Here is an 18,290-nt window from a genome sequence, read left to right as displayed (position 1 = left end):
ACCATAGGATTCAGTCCCCAGCTGAAGCCATGCATGGAGGTAGATTCTCGCAGCCACACCTGTTCTACAGGGAGAAGGACGTCCCCCAGCTGCAGCTCTGAGGGGTTAATGAGCCAAGTCCTTAGTGTCTGCTCCCTGGGATCCAGAGGCGGGGGGTGTCTTCCTGAGTCCAGGCACAGAGACAACTGTGGGAGTAGGTGATGCTGGGCTAACCCTAAGTCTCCAGTTGTCACCTGCAACTGAAGGGGCGGACTGCCCAGGTGAGTCAATGTGGCCCAGTTCCTGATACAAAGGAACTACTTATTCAGGAACTACTAGCCCCCATAAACACCTACAATACGGATAGGGCTGGGTTGAACTGCCCCATATGGCTCACAAGTATGCTGACCTTGCACCAAGCAAGAAGTGAGGGGTACCCAGAGAAGCAGACCCGCTGTCCTTTCCTTTGAAAATGGTTGGCTCATACTCATTCATGCAGCCTCACTTCCTGCAGGTGCCCGTCTTACCCCGTTGGTGACCTGTTCGTGTCGTCAGAACAGTGATACTGTGCTTGTTGAGTGTAGGGTCACCTGTGCTGGGCTGTTCCAACAGCTGGGCTGTATGAACTTGCTCCTCTTCGGCACCTGCCTATGGAGGAGGCAGCCTGTTCCTCCCACTGCAAGAGTAAACTGAGGCACACATCAGTCACCGCCAAGAAAGAATCAGCATCGGAATGCGCCCAATTTTGTCATGGACACAAGAGCTGAGGGCACCCTGCCTCACAGTGTTTGGAACACGCTGAGGTTTTTCCTCCCATTAGCGAAGTTAGGTCTTGTGAAATCTCAGGGGCCTGGGGGAATGAATGGATTCTGAAAGGAGCCAGGCTAATATAAGGGACTGAGAAGGAAAGGAAGCCCCACCCCCGGAAGCACAGAGTTTCCCAGTTTATATCCTGAATACCCTGTTTACAGATACCAGAGACTTAAGCTGGAAATGCTGGTTCACACCTGTGATCCCAGCACTGAGGAGACAGATGCAGAATTACCGTGAATTTAAGGCTAGCCTGGACTTACGGAGAGTTTCAGGCCACCAAGGGATCTAAAGTGAGACCAAAAACAAGCAAACAAACAAACAAAGCAAAGTACAAACAACAAGTCCTCCAATCCACCAAAACGCTGCATCCCACAGCTGTATGATATTCTGGAGTTCCTACCGCACTATCTGGCTGTGCGGGGCTCTTCCCCGGCCGCTGTTATCTGTCAGCCTGTCAGTACCATAGTTGATTCTGTTCCGATTTGCTGATCCATTCATTCCCTTCAGGGGTTGAGATGTTCTTTGCTCTGAACTTCTGCTTCTGTTTGGAAGGCCTGCTGCTGGCGGTCAGTGATGTAGGCAGGCAGGTAGGCAGAAGGGTCCGGAGCCACTGAAGGGTGAAAGTCCTCTTTGAAGAAGGCTGGGCTTTCAGATTTTCCCTCTGCAGTGTAGCAATGAGAGGAGGTGGAGAAGTTTGTGAAACTGGGACCAGAGCCATCTTGCTGGAAGCAGGAGATAGCTGGAGGTAGTTGCAGCTGCTGGGTGAGGGGTGACAGGCTGGGAACACAAGGAGGAGGAAATCGGGGGCTGGAGGAAGGAGTTGAGGAGATGCCTGTACCATAGAGTGTGGCAAGGGGTGATGGTAGGGACTTCCACCCTGGCATAAGGAGTCAAGTGACATTGGTGTTGCTGTCTGTGAGATCAGGTTTTAATGGGGATTGGGAGGAGACAGACAGAAACAAACAGAGCATATTAGGAGCATTCATAAGATGGAGGAGCTTAATTTATTGAGTAAGGTGATCATTTTTTTTCCCCTTCAACATCATGATGGTCTTAGTCTCCTTTTAGAGACTTTATCCCAACAGCCCTTCATAAAAAATCCTATGAAGGGTTCACAGCCACATGCGGATGTTTTATAAATGAAGTCAGGTTTCCTTCACCATCACGCAGGTGGGAGAATTGCCTTGTGCCTCAGTTTCATTTTCTTCTAACTATTTTATAGTTTCAATGTCTTTTCTGCATGTGGGTATACCTAGTAAGTATTCTTGGAGGCCAGAAGAGGGTGTCAGATCCCCTGGAACTAGAGTTACAAATGGATCATGAACCACAATGTGGCTGTAGGGATTCACACCCAGGTCCTTTGCTACAACAGTCATCTCTCCACCTTCCCACCCAATGCCTCAGTTTCTGATACAGTTCAAGCAGGCTAGCTGCGGCTTTAAGCAAGTTCAACTCTGAAAGAACATCTTGGTCACCAGGAGTTAGACACCAAGATTGGCTGTAGTTTTTCTTGGTCAGCTCATAACTAACTCCTTACCTTCTTGAACTCAGGTCCTTCTCAGCCATCTGCTGTGCACCAGGGTCTATGCTGGACCCTGGACATGTCTGGTAGAGCCTCAAGGTCCTGGGATGATGTCTATACTACAGAGGTCTCCAAGGTCCATAGACGGAGTGTTTTGTGCATAGGTTTTTTGCTTGCTTGCCTTGAATATAATTTCCTTACCCATCTTTCCCAATGTGTTCTGGAGCAGCCATGGGCCACCCAAGATTGCCTCCATGCATAGGCAGATTATGGCTGTTGACACAAGGCACCCCAAGGACGTTGTGTGTGGAAAGCTATGACTCAGCTCCCTAATATACAGGTAAGGGATCTAGGACCCAAAGTGTCAGGGAGCTGCCTCAGCCCCAGTCCTGGCTTTGGAGATTTTTGTACCATAGAGTCCTAGGTCTTGGGCAGAGTGCTTTTGGGGAACCATGCCACTCTGGAGTCAGGTACAGCATCTAGGGGAGAGGATCAAGGAACTGAGGGGTGGGATGAAGAGATCTGCCTACTGCCAAGGTCATGGTCTCTCTCTTCCTCCCTGCCTAAGGAACCAGCTTAATGGCTTAGGGAGATTATCATATGTTCACATCTGTCTCCCTTTCATATAGGTATGTCCAAACAGATGACCCTCCCACTGTTACCACAGCAATTCCCACATGGGGAAAGCTATCTGGTCAGATGGGCCCATCAAGGTCACTTTCTTTAGAGTTCTTCCCCTCTGCCTGGCCCTACTGACTTCCCTCAGACCCTACCATAGTCTCTCCTACCTTTTCTACCCCTAAAGCTTCCTAGACAGAGATAGGGGAACAGATCTGAGATCTCAGTGTCTCTCTGCATTGAGACAAATGTGGCAATGCCTCTCTTATGACTGGAAATTTTGGGGTGCCACAAGTTACTGGAGGAAATTGAGATCCTCTCTCAGAGTTCTTCGGCTCATTAAAAGAATTTAAGAATGCTCAAAAGGAATCTTGAGGAGAAATTTGGTTAGTATCTGAAAGTAAAACCCCAGGGCAGGCAAGCTACAAATCTCAAGTGGCTGCCTGGAGGAGGAAGATGAAGAGAAAAGTTATGTGCTTGTGAGTTAGGCCCAGAGGTGTTGCAAGAAACTACATAGCAAAAGGGCAGTGGCTTCAGAGAAAGAGTAGAAAAAGCTCAAAATGCCTGAGAAAATATGCTCACACTCTGAGACAGAAAGAGGAAGAAGTCACCAAGTCCCACAGAATCTCATGGTGGCTCCCTAGCAAGAACTCAAAACCAAGGATTCTGGGAAGGAAAACACAGTATCCCATTAAAAGAATGAGTATTCTTCCATTCTCTCCAGCATAGTGTTAGGTGACTCTGCATCCAGGGTCAAAAAAAGGAATCCCTTAACCAGCTGATTAACCGGCCCAAATGTATTAACTCATGTTTTGAGTAGCTTAGACAGGTCTCTATCTGCTAGAGGAAGATTTCATCCTCTTGACCAAGAGGGAACAGACTCTACAGTGTGCATTCTTTTCTTCGCATCCTTTTCTTTCAGGCAAAAGCAATGCGCTAAGCTTCACTGCCTCAGTGGGGTTTAGTAGGGAACTCAGGTTCCACAGTCCCCTCAGGGTGTCCTCTTCTCACCCCAGTTAGCCTGGCTTATGGGCTCTCCTGGATCCCTTGTCTAGGTTTCTGCTGCTCCATTTGCAAAATGGGGCTAGTGGTATTTATTATCTCACAGGGCTGTGATAGAGACAAGACAATATTACCATGAAGGCCTCAGCCTAAAGCCAGGGCAAAGAGTATGGAAAGAAAGATGGCGGACAGGAAAGAAACATGGGGGGCGGGGAGAAGAGCCCCTCACTCCAGAATCTGACTGCAAGCCACTGGTGGCCAAATTACCTCCAAGGCTGGTGCTCATCTTCCTGAAGTCTCAAACAAGAATGTTGGAAACAACAAGGTATGGGAGTCCCTCAAAATAGCTCAGCTGGTGAAGGGGCCTCCTGCCAGGTCCCGCCACCTGAGTTCCATCCCTGAGACACACATGTTGGGGGAGAGAATCAACTCCCTACCACAACTGTCCTCTCAGAAGCACATGTGCAGCATACGCACACACACACATTCACAGGCACGTATACACATACATACACATTCACACACACACACATACAAACACACACATTCACAGGCACATATACACATACATACACATTCACACACACACACATACAAACACACACATTCACAGGCACATATACACATACATACACATTCACAGACACACACATACAAACACACACATTCACAGGCACATATACACATACCTACACATTCACACACACACACATACAAACACACACATTCACAGGCACACACACACACATTCACAGGCACACACATACACACACACTCATATATTCACAGACACACACACACATTCACACATTCACAGACACACATACACACACTCACACATTCACAGTCACACACACACACTCACACATTTACAGGCACACACACACATTCACAGGTACACACACACACACTCGCAGGCACACACACACACACTCGCAGGCACACACACACACACACACACACACACACACATAAATTAAATGCTTTAAAAAAGCACCTCCTCCCTTGCCTTGTGTGTACACTGTCCTCTTCTTTCATGACTGTCTCAACACTTAATAAACTCACTAATTTGGTCCGTTCTCTCTTTTTTTTTTTTTTTTTTTGGTGCCGGAATCAGGACCTGGCTTTATCTGGGTGGAGTCCCTAAGCAGAAAGGAACCGCTTCAGGCTGCTGGCAGGCAACATCACCAGCCACAGTGCACAGTTGCACAGGCGTGTCCTTAACCTTTGCCCTCCAGCCTCACCTGATCCTCCGAATCTCACCTGGAAACCAGCTTCCAGGTGCCCCTTGCCCTGCGGGGAGTCTGGGCGAAGGCCTGTTGCCCCATCCTGGCTGATACACGGAGCCCCGGCAGGGGGTACAAGCCTAGCTCTGTTACATACGATCCATCTGTTGTCAGCCCCTGGATACAGAGAGGTCTCTTCCCACCTTCCATCACCCTGGACTCCCCAGAGCCCTGCCCTCTCGGACACTTTACCTGTGACCTTTCTGATAGTTACATTTATTTATTTTTTTCACACCACAGAGTGACGTTCGCACTTAAATTACATTTGTTTATCTTAGTGTGTGGGGGTGGTGTATGTGTGGAAGTCAGAGGACAACCTGTGGGAGTCAGTCCTTTGCTTTGGCCATGGCTATCCTGGCGGGTGGAACTAGGGTGGTCAGGGTTGCCAGCACTCTTATAGGATGAGCCACCTGGCCAGAATATGAGCCCTCTTGGGGCGATGTTTGTACCAGGCAGCCTAGGGTATCTCTCCTTATTGGTTACTCCAACGCTCAGTGGAAGGTCCCACTGAGTTCTACTCACCCCATTTCTTTACTGGGGTCCTCTGCTCACCACCCCACATACTGCTGCTACCTTCCTCCCCTTGGCATCCGGGGGTGCACTTCATTTCCCCGACCCTCATGGCATTCCTAGCTTGACGTCCATGTGAATACTTGGCTGTGTGAGCACCTGTCACCTCGCCTGCTCAGACATATACACTTGTGAGCCTGTTCCATGATAGGCGACTTTGTGGCAACTATAGAGAGGGGAGAGCATGTGCATTTGAAGGCACTGTTCTATACCAGCCTTGCTAAGCCTAGATCCCAAGCCTCCGGTCTCCCGCCTGCCATGCTGGTCCTTGACCTCTGGCCTGCAGGTTAGGCTCAGTCCTTCCTGATTGTGCCTCTTTCCCTCTTTCAAAATGCAGACACCCCGAGATTAGGTGGCTGTAATGGGGAACTGGGTGGGTGTGCGGGTTTGTAATGTAATGCCTGGGGCCAGCCATGTACACCTGGAGAGGGTGGCGGTGCCAACCTCTCACTTGCTAAGGCTATAGCTGACTCAGCTTAGGGCGGAGCCAACCTGCTGAGCCTCCTGGAGCTCCATCCCCACCCAGGCTGGGTTCCATCACATTGGGGCCCCGTGAACATTCCTTCATGCTCCAGCGCAGCACCAAGGCTGAGGAGTCTGCAGTCCCGCGTCCCAAGCGCCCAATTATGGACTTCCTGGAGGTAGAGGGCGGTTGGAGCCTGTCCTTCTCAGGCTCTGGCTACCTGGGCCTCTACCACGTGGGTGCCACCGAGTGTCTGCGCCAGCGCGCGCCGCGCCTCATCCAGGGTGCCCGCCGTTTCTACGGCTCTTCCTCGGGCGCGCTCAACGCCCTGAGCATCATCTGTGGCAAGTCCGCAGGTGCTTGGGAAGTTCTCAGGGTCTAAGGACTCCCGCAGGGAGCTGAGTCTGGCGGGGTGTCCCTGTGGCTTTACACCCAGCAGCCTCTCAATCTGAGAACTCTGTAGTCACTTACATCTCTAAAGATGGGATCCTGGTCTTATTTAGATTTGGGACACTACCCCTAAGGTTTTTGTTTTGTTTTGTTTTGTTTTGTTTTGTTTTGTTTTGTTTTTTTTGAGAGTATTGGTTACCAGGACTGGGCAGAGATGTTAAGAACTGACTCCCAGGCATCCCTGAGAGAAGTGGACCATTGGTGGGTGCGGGTGGCCCTCGGTGGTCCCTGGTCACTGAGGCCTTAGTTCCCACTGCCCTGCAGACTTCACCTGCTCCAATCTCCTGGCCATGGTGAAACACGTGGAGCGGCTGAGCCTGGGCATCTTCCATCCGGCCTATGGACCCATTGAGCACATCAAGAAAAAGCTGCAAGACGACTTACCCGACAACAGCCATATTGTGGCCTCCCAGAGGCTGGGCATCTCCCTGACCCGATGGCCTGATGGTCAGAACTTCATAGTCACTGATTTTGCCACTCGGGATGAACTCATCCAGGTGAGCCAGTGCTGCGCTGGAACCTGGGGTTGCGGGAGGACAGTCCATGTAATAACAGAGTGAGCCTATGTGGTTTCTGTGGAGGCGTGCGTGCGTGCGTGTGTTTGTGTATGTATATGGAGGGGAGGAACAGTAGCTAGACTGTATCCAGGGCTCTGTAAAGAATGAGGTGGAGAGGAACCTGAAGTGCTCCTGGGGCAGACTGAGGGCCAGTCAGCTTTCATAGTCAGGACCTCTAAGTCTGCTCAGTCCACAGGTATCTGCTCTGTCCTGCTCACCCCCATTTTCCAAATGTTTTCTGATTGCCAGAGCAAAATATTTACTGAGTATCTAGTATGTCTGGACACTATTATATGCTGTGGGTTTTGGTTTGGGCACATATGAACACTTTACCTTCTCAGGGCTTGTGCCCACAGAGTGTATTTCCTGGGAAGGGGTTAGGAAAGGGCCTATGTATGTGAAATTCAGTCAGGAGACTAAGGCAGGCAAGGAATGGAGCCTGTTCTGACTGGACAGGTTCTAGCTTAGGGGGATACAGAAAGTGGGGCCATAGCGGTAAGTTCTGAAGGGATTTGGGTCTTCATACTGGAAGGCCTCAGCACTCTGTGAAGAGTCCTGGAGTGCCTCAGTGTGCCTCTGTCTGCCCTTCCTGTCATGGTCTCTGTCATGCTCCTGATGCTGAGGTCCAGACAGACTTATTCTCATCTTGGGGCCCTGTACCTGACACCGGGACAGTCTGAGTTAGGAGGGCCCCTGTCTACTGGGACGTAGGTGTTTGATTGTCAGTGTGTACCTGAGGGGATGTCACTCGCTGTGGGCCGATGCCCAGGGAGGAACTTCAGAGCTGTCCTGGTGTGCTTACCTGGACAGCTCATATAAAGCGCTCAAGGGAATCTCAGCTGTCGTTAACTGCAGCCACCTGTGGGAAATTCACATTTCAAACCCTCAGAGCCAGGCCTGTGTCTGCTTCTCCCAGGGACAGTGGGAACAACGCTCTTTAGGGGTTTCAGGTAAGGGTCTGTGTGCTCTTGAACTTGGAACCCTAGAACTACAACAGTTGCCCAGCTCTGTCCCCTAGCATAGTCGACCATGCTGAAACTGTCCTTGCCTGTCATACTCGGCACGTGTCGGCACATGTTGCTGGCGTATGGCAGGTAAGACCATACCTAAGCATGCACAGGACAATATGCACAGCCCTTTACAGCACACGGCCAGCACGGGATCCCCCCTCCCCTCCCCCACACCAGCAAGACTTCTCAGGCCTTTTATTAGGAGATGGTGTCTGTTGTGGGGAAAGAGAGCCTGGCATTCCTTCTTAGAAGATCATTTGTTTGGATCACCTCTGAAGACACTCTTTGGGAGACACACAGAGGTGTTCGGTGGCACCTTCTGGCCAGACCTGGGGTACGACATGTGTGTGAGTTGGTACCAGTGCCTTGGTTCATATATTATGGGGGGCATCCCACCTGTGGTCTCCAGGCAGCTGGGGTGCCCTCTGCAGAGAGAGGAAGGCGGCTTCAAGGACGCTTGCATTCATGTGTTCTTTTGACTATGGGGTAGCACTGAGAAGGACGATGCTCTTTTCTTCCAGGCTCTGGTCTGCACCTTGTATTTTCCCTTTTACTGTGGGACGATACCCCCGGCATTCAGAGGGGAGGTGAGTTTGTCCAGGAGGGCCCCTGTCTCCATTCCACTCTGGGCTCCAGGCAGCTAGGACAAGGACTTGTCCAGAGGTGGACGTAGAAGTGAGGAGGCTGCCCGACAGTAAAGCACCTACTGTGTGCCAGGCCTCCCCCACCCCTTAGAGAAGCTCAGAAGCTAGGCTGGAGGGGGATGGGGACACCAATCAACACGGTGAGAGTGAGGGGAAGATGGTGTGGGCTAACGCTTCCCTGCCTTTCAGCGCTTCATTGACGGGGCCCTGAGCAACAACCTGCCCTTCTCCAACTGTCCTACCACCATCACCGTCTCTCCTTTCAACGGGACAGTGGACATCTGTCCCCAGAGCACCTCATCCAGCCTTTTTGAGCTAACTGCCTTCAATGCCAGTTTCCAGATCTCTACCAGGAACTTCTTTCTGGGGTTCAAATCCCTGTTTCCCCCCAAGCCTGAGGTAGGTCACCCTACATGGTCCTTGCCTATGACCCATCAGCTTCAGTTACTGCCCCATCTCAAGTCACACAAGGCCTGGAGCAGAAACCTTCAGCTCACATGGGTTCTGACTCTCCTTCTGTCCCTTCCTTGGGGAGGCCCAGAGTCCAGCTGTGGCCCATACTCAACTGGCAGGCTCCGCGAGCAGAGACAGTTAATTCCCCACCTTTTTCTATATTTATTTTTATTTATGCATGTGCATGTGTGTGCGTGCATGAGTGTGTGCAGGTGTGTGTGTGTGTGTGTATGTGTGTGTGTGTGTTTATGTGTGTATGTGAATGCAGTGCTTATAGAGACAAGGAGTGGACATTGGATCCCTGGAACTGGAGTTGTTGGCAGTTGTGAGCCACCCAACAAGGGTACAGGGAGTTGAACTGTGCTCATCCACAGGGGCAGCCAGTGCTTCCCCATTGCTGATCAATCTCCTCAATAGCTCATCAGGTTTTGCCTTTCTGAGACAGAGTCTTACTACATAGCCCTGGCTGGTCTGAAACTCACCAGGTAGACCAGGCTAGATCTCAAACTCACAGAGATCTACCTGTCGCTGTCTCCCGAGTGCTCCGAGAAGGGTGTGTGCCACAATGGCCTCCAGCCCCTAGGGAGTTTCACTTCCCAGAGGACACAGGCACAGGCAGGTTAAGTAACTACTTCAGTCACAGAGTCCAGAAGTGGCAGAGCCAAGATTTACTCTGTTTTCCAGCATGGTCTTGACATTGAACTCCCAAGATTTTAGCCAGCACACACACACGTGCATTCATTCTCTCTCTCGCTCTCTGTCTCTGTCTCTCTGTCTCTCTGTCTCTGTCTCTGTCTCTCTGTCTCTCTCTGTCTCTGTCTCTGTCTCTCTGTCTCTCTCTGTCTCTCCCTCTCTCTCTCTCTCTCTCTCTCTCTCTCTCTCTCTCTCTCTCTCACACACACACACACACACACACACACACACACACACACACAGTGAGATGGCTCAGCAGGTTAAAGAGATCCCTGATGTGCAAACCTAGTGGTTGAGTTTGATTCCAGGAACCAACACAAATGGGGTAGGAAAGAGAGGACCCCACAGAGTCGTCCTCTGAGCTCTACTTTCACACCATGCTACATCCCCTGTGGAGGATGTAGGAAGAGGCTGCCCTGGTGGAGACCCCTCAGACCCTGACCCAGGCCTGTCACTCTGTCTATTGGAGGGAAATCTCAGCTGGAGGCAGGTGTCTGAGCTCTAGGTAAGGCGTGAGCTGCCCGCTGGGAGGAGACATCAGATCTGTGCCTTGTGCACTCTGGGTCTCCCTGACCAGTATTGTGTTTCTGGGGTTCCTGAGCCCTGCAGAGGGTCATTGGGGCAGCAGGCTGGGCTGGAGCTGTGTCTGGTGATATGTCTCCAGCCTATGGCTTGTGGCTAGAGAACCCCAAGCTCTGTCCTTCCTCTGCTCTGTGTCCCAGGTGGTGGCTGACTATTGCAGACAAGGTTACCTGGATGCCCTGAGGTTCTTGGAGAGACGGGGTAGGTGGCAGAGGGCAGTAATGGGATGATGTTGGGTGGACTCCATCTCTCTGGCATTTGAACCCTGGGATCTCAGTGCCTGCTCTGGGTGTGGCTGAACCACAGAGAGGAGTCTAAAAGGAGACTCCAAAGATTGGAGCATGGTGATAGAGACAGGAGTGGGTGACAGGGGGGACTTCCAGAATAACGGGGAACTGCGGCAGAGAAAGATCTAGGCCTGAGGGGATGGGGGGGGGGGAGAGTAAGCAGGGAGAACTTCCTGGAGGTGACAGCTGAGCTGGGTTGGGACCGACTATAGAGTGTCTGATTGGGATGGGAAGACAGAGTCAGATGGATGGAGGGGTGCTACACTCCAAGGGGTATGTTAGCTGGCAGGAGATGCGTAGTTCCCAGGACTGGAAAGCACGGCTGTCATCCTATGAGTCAAGGTTGAGAGATGAATCCAGGCTTTAAAGCCCAGACCTATCCTCTATCCCAGCACTCCACTCCAACCTGCAGTGCCTTCCTCCAGGTCAGAGCTTGAGAGTTCTGCATTTAACCCTCAGGACAGTAGACCTTAATTTCTTTTTACAGAGGGAAACTCAGGCAGAAGGGCCGAGGCTCACATCGCTGGTGGGTGGGAATAGGGCAGAAAGAACAGGATTATATCTCTGGGCTGGATGGACAGCAGAGCAGGGCCCATTGGGGTCCGTTCTGCAACCCAAGTCCTGGAGTTGATTTGAGCACAGAGACATGTAGAGAGTAAGACACCATTTCCTTTGGAGGTTGCCACTGTGCCTGACTATCAGATCTTCTTCTCCTTCTCAATCCAGGACTTACCAAGGAGCCAGTGCTGTGGTCGCTGGTTTCTAAGGAGCCTCCAGCCCTCGTGGAGGGGCCCAGGGGAACTGACCATAACCAGGGTCAGGAGGCTGGTCTGATTGTCAGGTGGGACATCCCCAATGTGCTGGTAAAGGACGTGCCCAACTTCGAGCTGCTGTCACCGGAGCTGGAGGCTGGTACTGTCCCCTTCTCATTCCCCTCGCCCGCCTGGTCATATCTGCCAAGCCCTTACCAAATGTCAAGTGTCGCTGAGGGTTTTTTCTGTGTCATCCACTCTTTATCAGTGGGGAAACAGGCCCTTAGAGGAGGAACTCAACAGCTCTTCTTGTCTGCCATTAGGGTATTGAGCCCAAGTCTGTGCCTGGGAAAGACAGGTCTGTGTTCAGGCCACAGTGAGGTACCTAGGGACAAACAGACACACATGGCAGGTGGCATCCCACAGACACCTCAATGGGAGGTGCCAGTCAAAGAGGAAAGAATGAGGATTTGGGCAGAGCTCACCACATGGGCAAAGGCCTTGGGACTGGAGAGGCTGAGCTGGTAGGTCTCTGGGATCATAGCATAGTGGTTGGGTGACATGGCAGATATAGACTTGGGGATGACTGGAGAGGCAGGGGAAGAGAGCTGGTGTCTTGGTTACTTTTGTATTGCTACGATAAAATACCATGATCAAGGTAACTTATAAAAGAAGGTATTTAATTTGGCTTTACAGTTCTGTGATGCTGGTAGAAATAGCTAAGAGCTCTCATTTCAGCTTTCTTCTCTCTTCTATTTTATTTTATTTTATTTTATTTTATTTTATTTTATTTTATTTTATTTTTTTGTTCTTTTTTTCGGAGCTGGGGACCGAACCCAGGGCCTTGCGCTTCCTAGGCAAGCGCTCTACCACTGAGCTAAATCCCCAACCCCCTCTCTTTTTAAAAAAAAAAAAAGATTTATTTATTTTATTTATATGAGTACACTGTCGCTGTCTTCAGACACACCAGAAGAGGGCATCAAATCCCATCATAGATGGTTGTGAGCTACCATGTGGTTGCTGGGAATTAAGCTCAGGACCTCTGGAAGAGCAGCCAGTGCTCTTAACTGCTGATCCATCTCTCCAGCCCCTGTCTCAACTTTCAAGATCCTGGTAGGAGTCTTTTGAAATCTCGAGCTTGCCCCCAGTGACACGCCTTCTCCAAGGCCACGCCCCTTAATCCTTCTCAAACACTTCCACCAATCAAGGAGCAAGTATCCAAATCTATGAGGCCATTCTCATTCAAACCACAACCGAGGGGGTAGGGGTGGGGTGCAGTGGAGTTAGATGGGGAGGGCAGTGGCCAAAGAGAGTGAGGTGATAGTGAAGGTTCAAGAAGAGGCATTGAGGAAGTAAGAGATTGATTTATATCCAGAAGGCTTTTGGTCATCACTGAGCCCTAGGTCCAGGCTTCTGAATTTGGAATCAGTGGGGTGTGGTTACTGCCCCTGTGCACTACAGCTGGCTGGAGTAGGAAATGGGAGGGTAAGTCTAATGGTTAGATACCCCGGGCTCCCCACCCACTCACTGCCTTGGAGGAATGTTCTGTTGGGAACCCACTTCCCAAGAGTAGTGCCCGATGGAGTTGGGTGTTGTTTCCTTGCCTGCAATCTGAGCTGCAGTCTGGGCTACCAGCAGTCTGCAGTGGCCTTCTGGCTCCTGCTCTGACCAGTCACTCCCACCCTGCTTAGCATGGTAACTAAGGGGCTTGGGCCTGGCAACATGGAGGTTGGGGCTATTGCTGTAAGAAAGGGCTGGGGAGACTCGTTTATCCAAGGCACCACCATGAACTTCTCCTGGTTAGGAGGACAGGAAAGTAGAGCTCAGTACCTGAGCCTGACAGGCTCTGCCTCTTCCTGGAAGAGACTCTCCCTGGGCACTTCTGAACTACCCTTAGTCTCCTCTTCTGGAGGGGGCCTCAGTGGGTTAAGCGGGGTGTGTAGAGGGTGACCCCTGCTGGCAGCTATGGCTCCATCAGTATGGAGACGCTGAGGGTGAATACTGTCTTCATCTCCTGGGGACCACAAGGCTTGATGGCCCCAGGGTGACCTGGGGTGGCTAGGGGGAGACAACTCCACAGCCCGAGGGTACCAAGGAGTCGTGGGCCTCTTCCTGTCTTGCAGCATTGAAAAAGGCATGCAAGAGAGACTTCTGGGCCCAAATCCAGTGTTCAGTGCCAGGGAAGGTGCTGACCTACCTGCTTTTGCCCTGTACGCTGCCCTTTGAGTATGCCTATTTCCGGAGCAGGAGGTGAGATAGCCTGGGCTGAGGGGGAGGCTTGTGGCCAGTGAGGGTGACTAGGTGGCTTGAGATGGCACCTTCCCCCACACTGCCTGCCATGGGTTGGCCCATGGAGTGCCTGGGTAGGCTGTGCCAAAAGAACTGCTAGGGACGTGATCTTGTTGGCTACACCGAATTTTGGCTAGTACTTAGGCTGTTCTGTGACCTTCTGCCCTCTGACCCATGGCAGAGCTTCTGTGACCATGGGATGATGCCCTTGGCGACTCTCTCAGCTGATCTACCTCAGATTGGCTGTGTGGTGTAGGCCCATTCTCCTGACCTCTCTGGGTCATAGCACATTTCCTAAAACAGGGTTTGTTCAGGTCTGTCTGGCTGCAGCTGAGCATTCCCTGCTGGGTTAGTGGACTATGCTGCTTCCTGTGCTCACTCACTGGCTGCTGAGGGTGACATAGGACTGGGTGTTAGCCTGGGGTGAGAGAACCAGGCTGATCCTGACTTGGCTCCTGGTCTGGTGGAGCACGAAGCTCACAGCCAGCCACACCACCTGTGCATTTTGAGTTTCTAGGAGAGAGCCATGTTAGCATGGAGCTAGCCTGACACATACTCAGAGCTAGCCTGACACATACTCAGAACTCTTTGTTCAGGGGAGGCAGGCAATGACATCTGAATCATAGTTTTAAGGATGGGCCATAGTCTGTTAGGCAAAGAAGAAGAAGCCTTCCAGGTGGACAGGGTGTGGTGTGCAAAGGTCCTGGGGCAGAAGGAAGTCAAGCATAGCCTAGGAACCCAAGGGGAGGAGAGTATAGGGAAAGCTGGTGAATGTATGAGCTAGGACTAGAGAACGACCAGTGCCAGACACACAGACACATGTGGTTTGTGGTCAGGTGAACAAGCTTCATCAAGACACAGAGGCACTGTAAGGAGAGCCAGTGTTTTCTCTGAGAAAGGATCCTTGTAATCTTACAATCCAGAGTGTTTTTGTAATCCAGAGGATTCTGTAATCCACAGTGGTCTTGAACTCAAGACTTCCTCTGCCTTGCATTCCAGCTATGTGCCCCAGCACCTGAGAATCTGTGCTTCTAAAAAGCCTCTTCCTTAGATACTTATGATGGTGAACCCCAGAACTCTTGTGTTGGACTGCCTGGAGTTAGTGATCAGGTTGGCACTGGTGTTAAACAACTAGTGGCCCAAAGCTGGGAGACACCATCCTGCTGACAGCCTCACCCCACACAGAGCTGTTTGCTAAAACCACAAGCTGATGAAAGGAAATAAAAGGGATATAAAATCTAGGCATCTCTGTGGTATGGCCTGCTGGAAACAGCTCAGAACGTACCACGTCTGTCCTTCCGGTTTCCTATGATCCACACACAGGGCATTTGGAGCAGAAGACACTGGCCTTTTCATGAAGGGAACGTGGATGAGTAACATGGGGCAGGAAAGAGGGATGGAAAGAGATAAATAGGGGAAGGGATTGTAGGCAGATGGTCCTCATTTGGAAGGTGAGCAAAGCTGAGCCCCAGAGAGGTCCTCTGAATCCCTAGGTTGCAGAGCAGAGTGGCCTCTAAGCTAACATCACACCACACTCTTCCCACCGGAACTCTGTGGGAGTTGACCCCATGCCCCTTCCCTCCCTAAAGTTCAAAGTCTACTTCAAGTCATCCGACCATGCATGTTCCCCATGCGGTCATCCGGAGATGATCTTGCCTAACCTGGGCACTCCTCCTTCTCCTCTCTCATCTCTGATCATCCCCGGGCTCCCTGAGAAGCTGACACTGCCCTTCTCACAGGCTGATGCAATGGTTGCCGGAGGTGCCAGATGACTTGTATTGGATGCAGGGCCTACTGAAGACTACCACCCTCAAGGTCTACTCCATGGCGAAGTCATGGCTTCTCAGCTTGGGCAGGTGAGGCGGGGGAGGGGCTGGAGGGTTAGCACACTGCCCTCATTCACTACCCAGCACTCAGAACCCAGCACCCAATTCATAGAACTCAGCACCTAGCACTTACTGCACAGTATCCACCTAGTGTCGTGCACCTAATACACAGAACCTCACACACATACCGTGTCCTTCTGTCTGTCCAGCTGAGGGTGCTATGTGTACTGCCCAGTGTCTGGGATCTCTTAGCCAGTCACGCTGGCCAGTCTGGACAGCCTGCTGGGGATCTTTATCATGGCTCTGTGGTTGGAATGTCTCCACCCCCCCACCCCCCAGAGCCTCAGCAAGGCTGGCTCCAAGTGGCTGGGGACTGCTGGGCTCTTTTCTGATTGATTTCTTGCTGCCGGAGACCCAGTGTCCCACCCTGTCCCTAGCCTCTTTGGAAAAGCCCCCCTGGTATCCAGCTATTCTCTTGTTTGGTCCTGCTGAGGACTTGAGAGTTCCTTCAGAGGGCCAGGGATGAAGGTAGTCTGCTCCCTGTAGGGGCTGCCCCTTATGGCGCACTCTACCTTCATCAAAATCCAGGTCTTGAACTCACACATGGTTCCTCCTCTCTCTACAGCCCACTTGTCACCAGTGCAGACGCTGGTCTCCTCTGGCAGCAGCAGGGGACAGCTGCTGCTGGGAACAGGCCCTTGAACCACAGGTTGGCGGATTGTGCACTGGGCTAGGCCAGCCACATGTGTGACCCTCTGAACTCTGTCCTTGCCCTCGTCTTGTGTGCTTACGCCTGCTGGAGTGACTCTGGCAGGTGGCCTGTGTTGGAGCATCCCCCAGGATCTCTGAGCTCAGCTCCTAACTCAGAGAGGTTGCTGAATTACTGGCATAAAGACCTGGCTTCCTGTCCATGCTGTGTCATGTGCTTCTTGTGTGGGCAGGTGGTTTCCTGGCACGGAACAAGGGCTCTCTGCAGCTGTTCCTGGGACCTTGATCCCCCAGGTCCTCTCTGGAAGCTTCTAGCCTACTGTGTGCTCAGGCCACTGCCTTTCTTCTTGTCAGTTTTGTCAGAGAAGAAAAGACAGAACAAGCTAAGACACATCTCAGTTCCGGGTCTCCATGTGAGGGACACAGAAGGCATAGGTGTCTAGCAGACGTGTGTTCTGAGCTAGGCTGGGACTGGAGATGGTACCCCAAGGCTATGATCACGGTACTGACTGCTCTGACAGGGCTCCCCGCCTCCTTTCTCTGATCCACACTTACCTAAGGGGTTAATGCCCGTGACAAGTACAGATGGAAGGTGGTTGGCTGGGGAGTTCATTCTAGGGGAAATCCTGGTCATAGATGCTTCTCATGGGGATGGGGCCTACTGCCACTGCAGCCTGGTTTCTAGGGAAGGTTTCTGGGTGGCACACGTACCAAAGGTCCTCTGGCCTCTCCTCTGTTCTTCCTATCCCTAAAGATAGGGTTGGGGACACTCTGCCAAGTGGGGATGGTACTGTAGAGAAGTGGAGGTGCCGGTGAGAGAAGAGATTATGTAATAAATGCCGAGCGGAAGAAATGATGTGTCATTCATTCATTCATTCATTCATTTGGCTCTCAGGTGGAACGCAGGTAGGAAATCCTTCCACGAGTCCTCTCAGGGGCGCTTAGAAAGGGACACAGTGGGCGAGGACATAAAGGCAAGTGGAGAGACAGGGGTGAGGCTGCGAGGAGGCTGCTGTTGAGCTGAGGTCTGAAAGGAGGCCAGGAGGTATGCGAGGCCCTGGGTCTGGCAAAGAGATTGAAGGCCTTGTCACAGCATGGCCATAGCTCATAGTGTGAGAGAGGATGGAGGCCATGTTGAGAGCCACAGGCAGGAGGCATCACCAAGGGCTTTGGAGATTTTAATTATGTGTCTGTCTGTCTGTGTGGGCTTATGTGCACCACTTGGGTTGGTACCCACTGAAGCCAGAAGATGGCATCCAATCCCCTGGAACTAGAACTCTAAGCGTCAGTGAGACGTTAGGGGAACTGGGGTCCTCTGCAGGAGTAGTGAGCCTTCCCTCTAGCCCCATCACCAGGGAGTTTGGATCAGGGGAGGGGATGAAGTAATAAATGAAGAGCTGGTGTAGGGTTTGGAGTGCAAGCCCCTAATCCAGCAGTGAGGGGGCAGAAGCAGGGGAAATATCAAGTTCTAGGCTACCCTGAGCTACACAGTAAAATACATCTAAAAGAAAAATAATCCCACCTGTCCTGAAACCTCAGAGGTGTGAGGCACACAGACAGGGCAGGGCTGAAGAGACAAAGAGAGCAGAGCAGGAGCAAGAGGCTCTCCATCCCTGGCGGTGCTGAGACGGAGCCAGCCTCACCTCCTTGCTGTCTCTCATGTCTCCCAGGTGGGGCCAGACACAGACTTGGTCCCTTACATGAGGGAGGGACTGTCCTCTTGGGGTTAGGTGGTTCCAGAAGGCCATTCTCTGCCTCAGTTGAGCTGGGGGTGCTGACATGCCCC

At 51.7% G+C, this 18,290-nt stretch overlaps 1 protein-coding gene across 3 annotated transcripts; it reads left to right on the top strand.

Moving 5' to 3' along the window:
* Window positions 1-6,314: 6,314 nt before the first annotated feature.
* Window positions 6,315-17,359, top strand: Pnpla5 (patatin like domain 5, triacylglycerol lipase). Of its 3 annotated transcripts, none has more exons than XM_087556580.1 (9): window positions 6,315-6,431; window positions 6,968-7,200; window positions 8,792-8,857; window positions 9,104-9,313; window positions 10,783-10,843; window positions 11,656-11,841; window positions 13,805-13,931; window positions 15,710-15,826; window positions 16,422-17,359. In XM_087556580.1, exons 2-9 carry the CDS (start codon window positions 6,994-6,996, stop codon window positions 16,528-16,530), a joined length of 1,083 nt encoding a protein of 360 aa, XP_087412706.1. In that variant the 5' UTR covers window positions 6,315-6,431; window positions 6,968-6,993; the 3' UTR covers window positions 16,531-17,359. The 3 variants fall into 3 exon arrangements, with proteins under 3 accessions (XP_087412706.1, XP_087412705.1, NP_001123969.1); XM_087556579.1 differs by having other exon boundaries at window positions 6,321-6,597; NM_001130497.1 differs by having other exon boundaries at window positions 6,344-6,609; window positions 16,422-17,348.
* Window positions 17,360-18,290: the final 931 nt, after the last annotated feature.

Source organism: Rattus norvegicus, chromosome 7 (assembly GCF_021556685.1).
Source record: "Rattus norvegicus strain SHRSP/BbbUtx chromosome 7, alternate assembly SHRSP_T2T, whole genome shotgun sequence".
Taxonomy (NCBI): domain Eukaryota; kingdom Metazoa; phylum Chordata; class Mammalia; order Rodentia; family Muridae; genus Rattus; species Rattus norvegicus.
This window is presented reverse-complemented; position numbering and strand designations above follow the sequence as displayed.

Excerpts from the sequence above, each read along its gene's own strand:
- Pnpla5 (NM_001130497.1), top strand. The coding sequence starts at position 6,357 with ATGCTCCAGCGCAGCACCAAGGCTGAGGAGTCTGCAGTCCCGCGTCCC. Across the intron at positions 6,610-6,967 it reads CATCTGTGGCAAGTCCGCAG|ACTTCACCTGCTCCAATCTC; the intron begins GTGCTTGGGAAG and ends ACTGCCCTGCAG. Across the intron at positions 15,827-16,421 it reads TGGCTTCTCAGCTTGGGCAG|CCCACTTGTCACCAGTGCAG; the intron begins GTGAGGCGGGGG and ends CTCTCTCTACAG.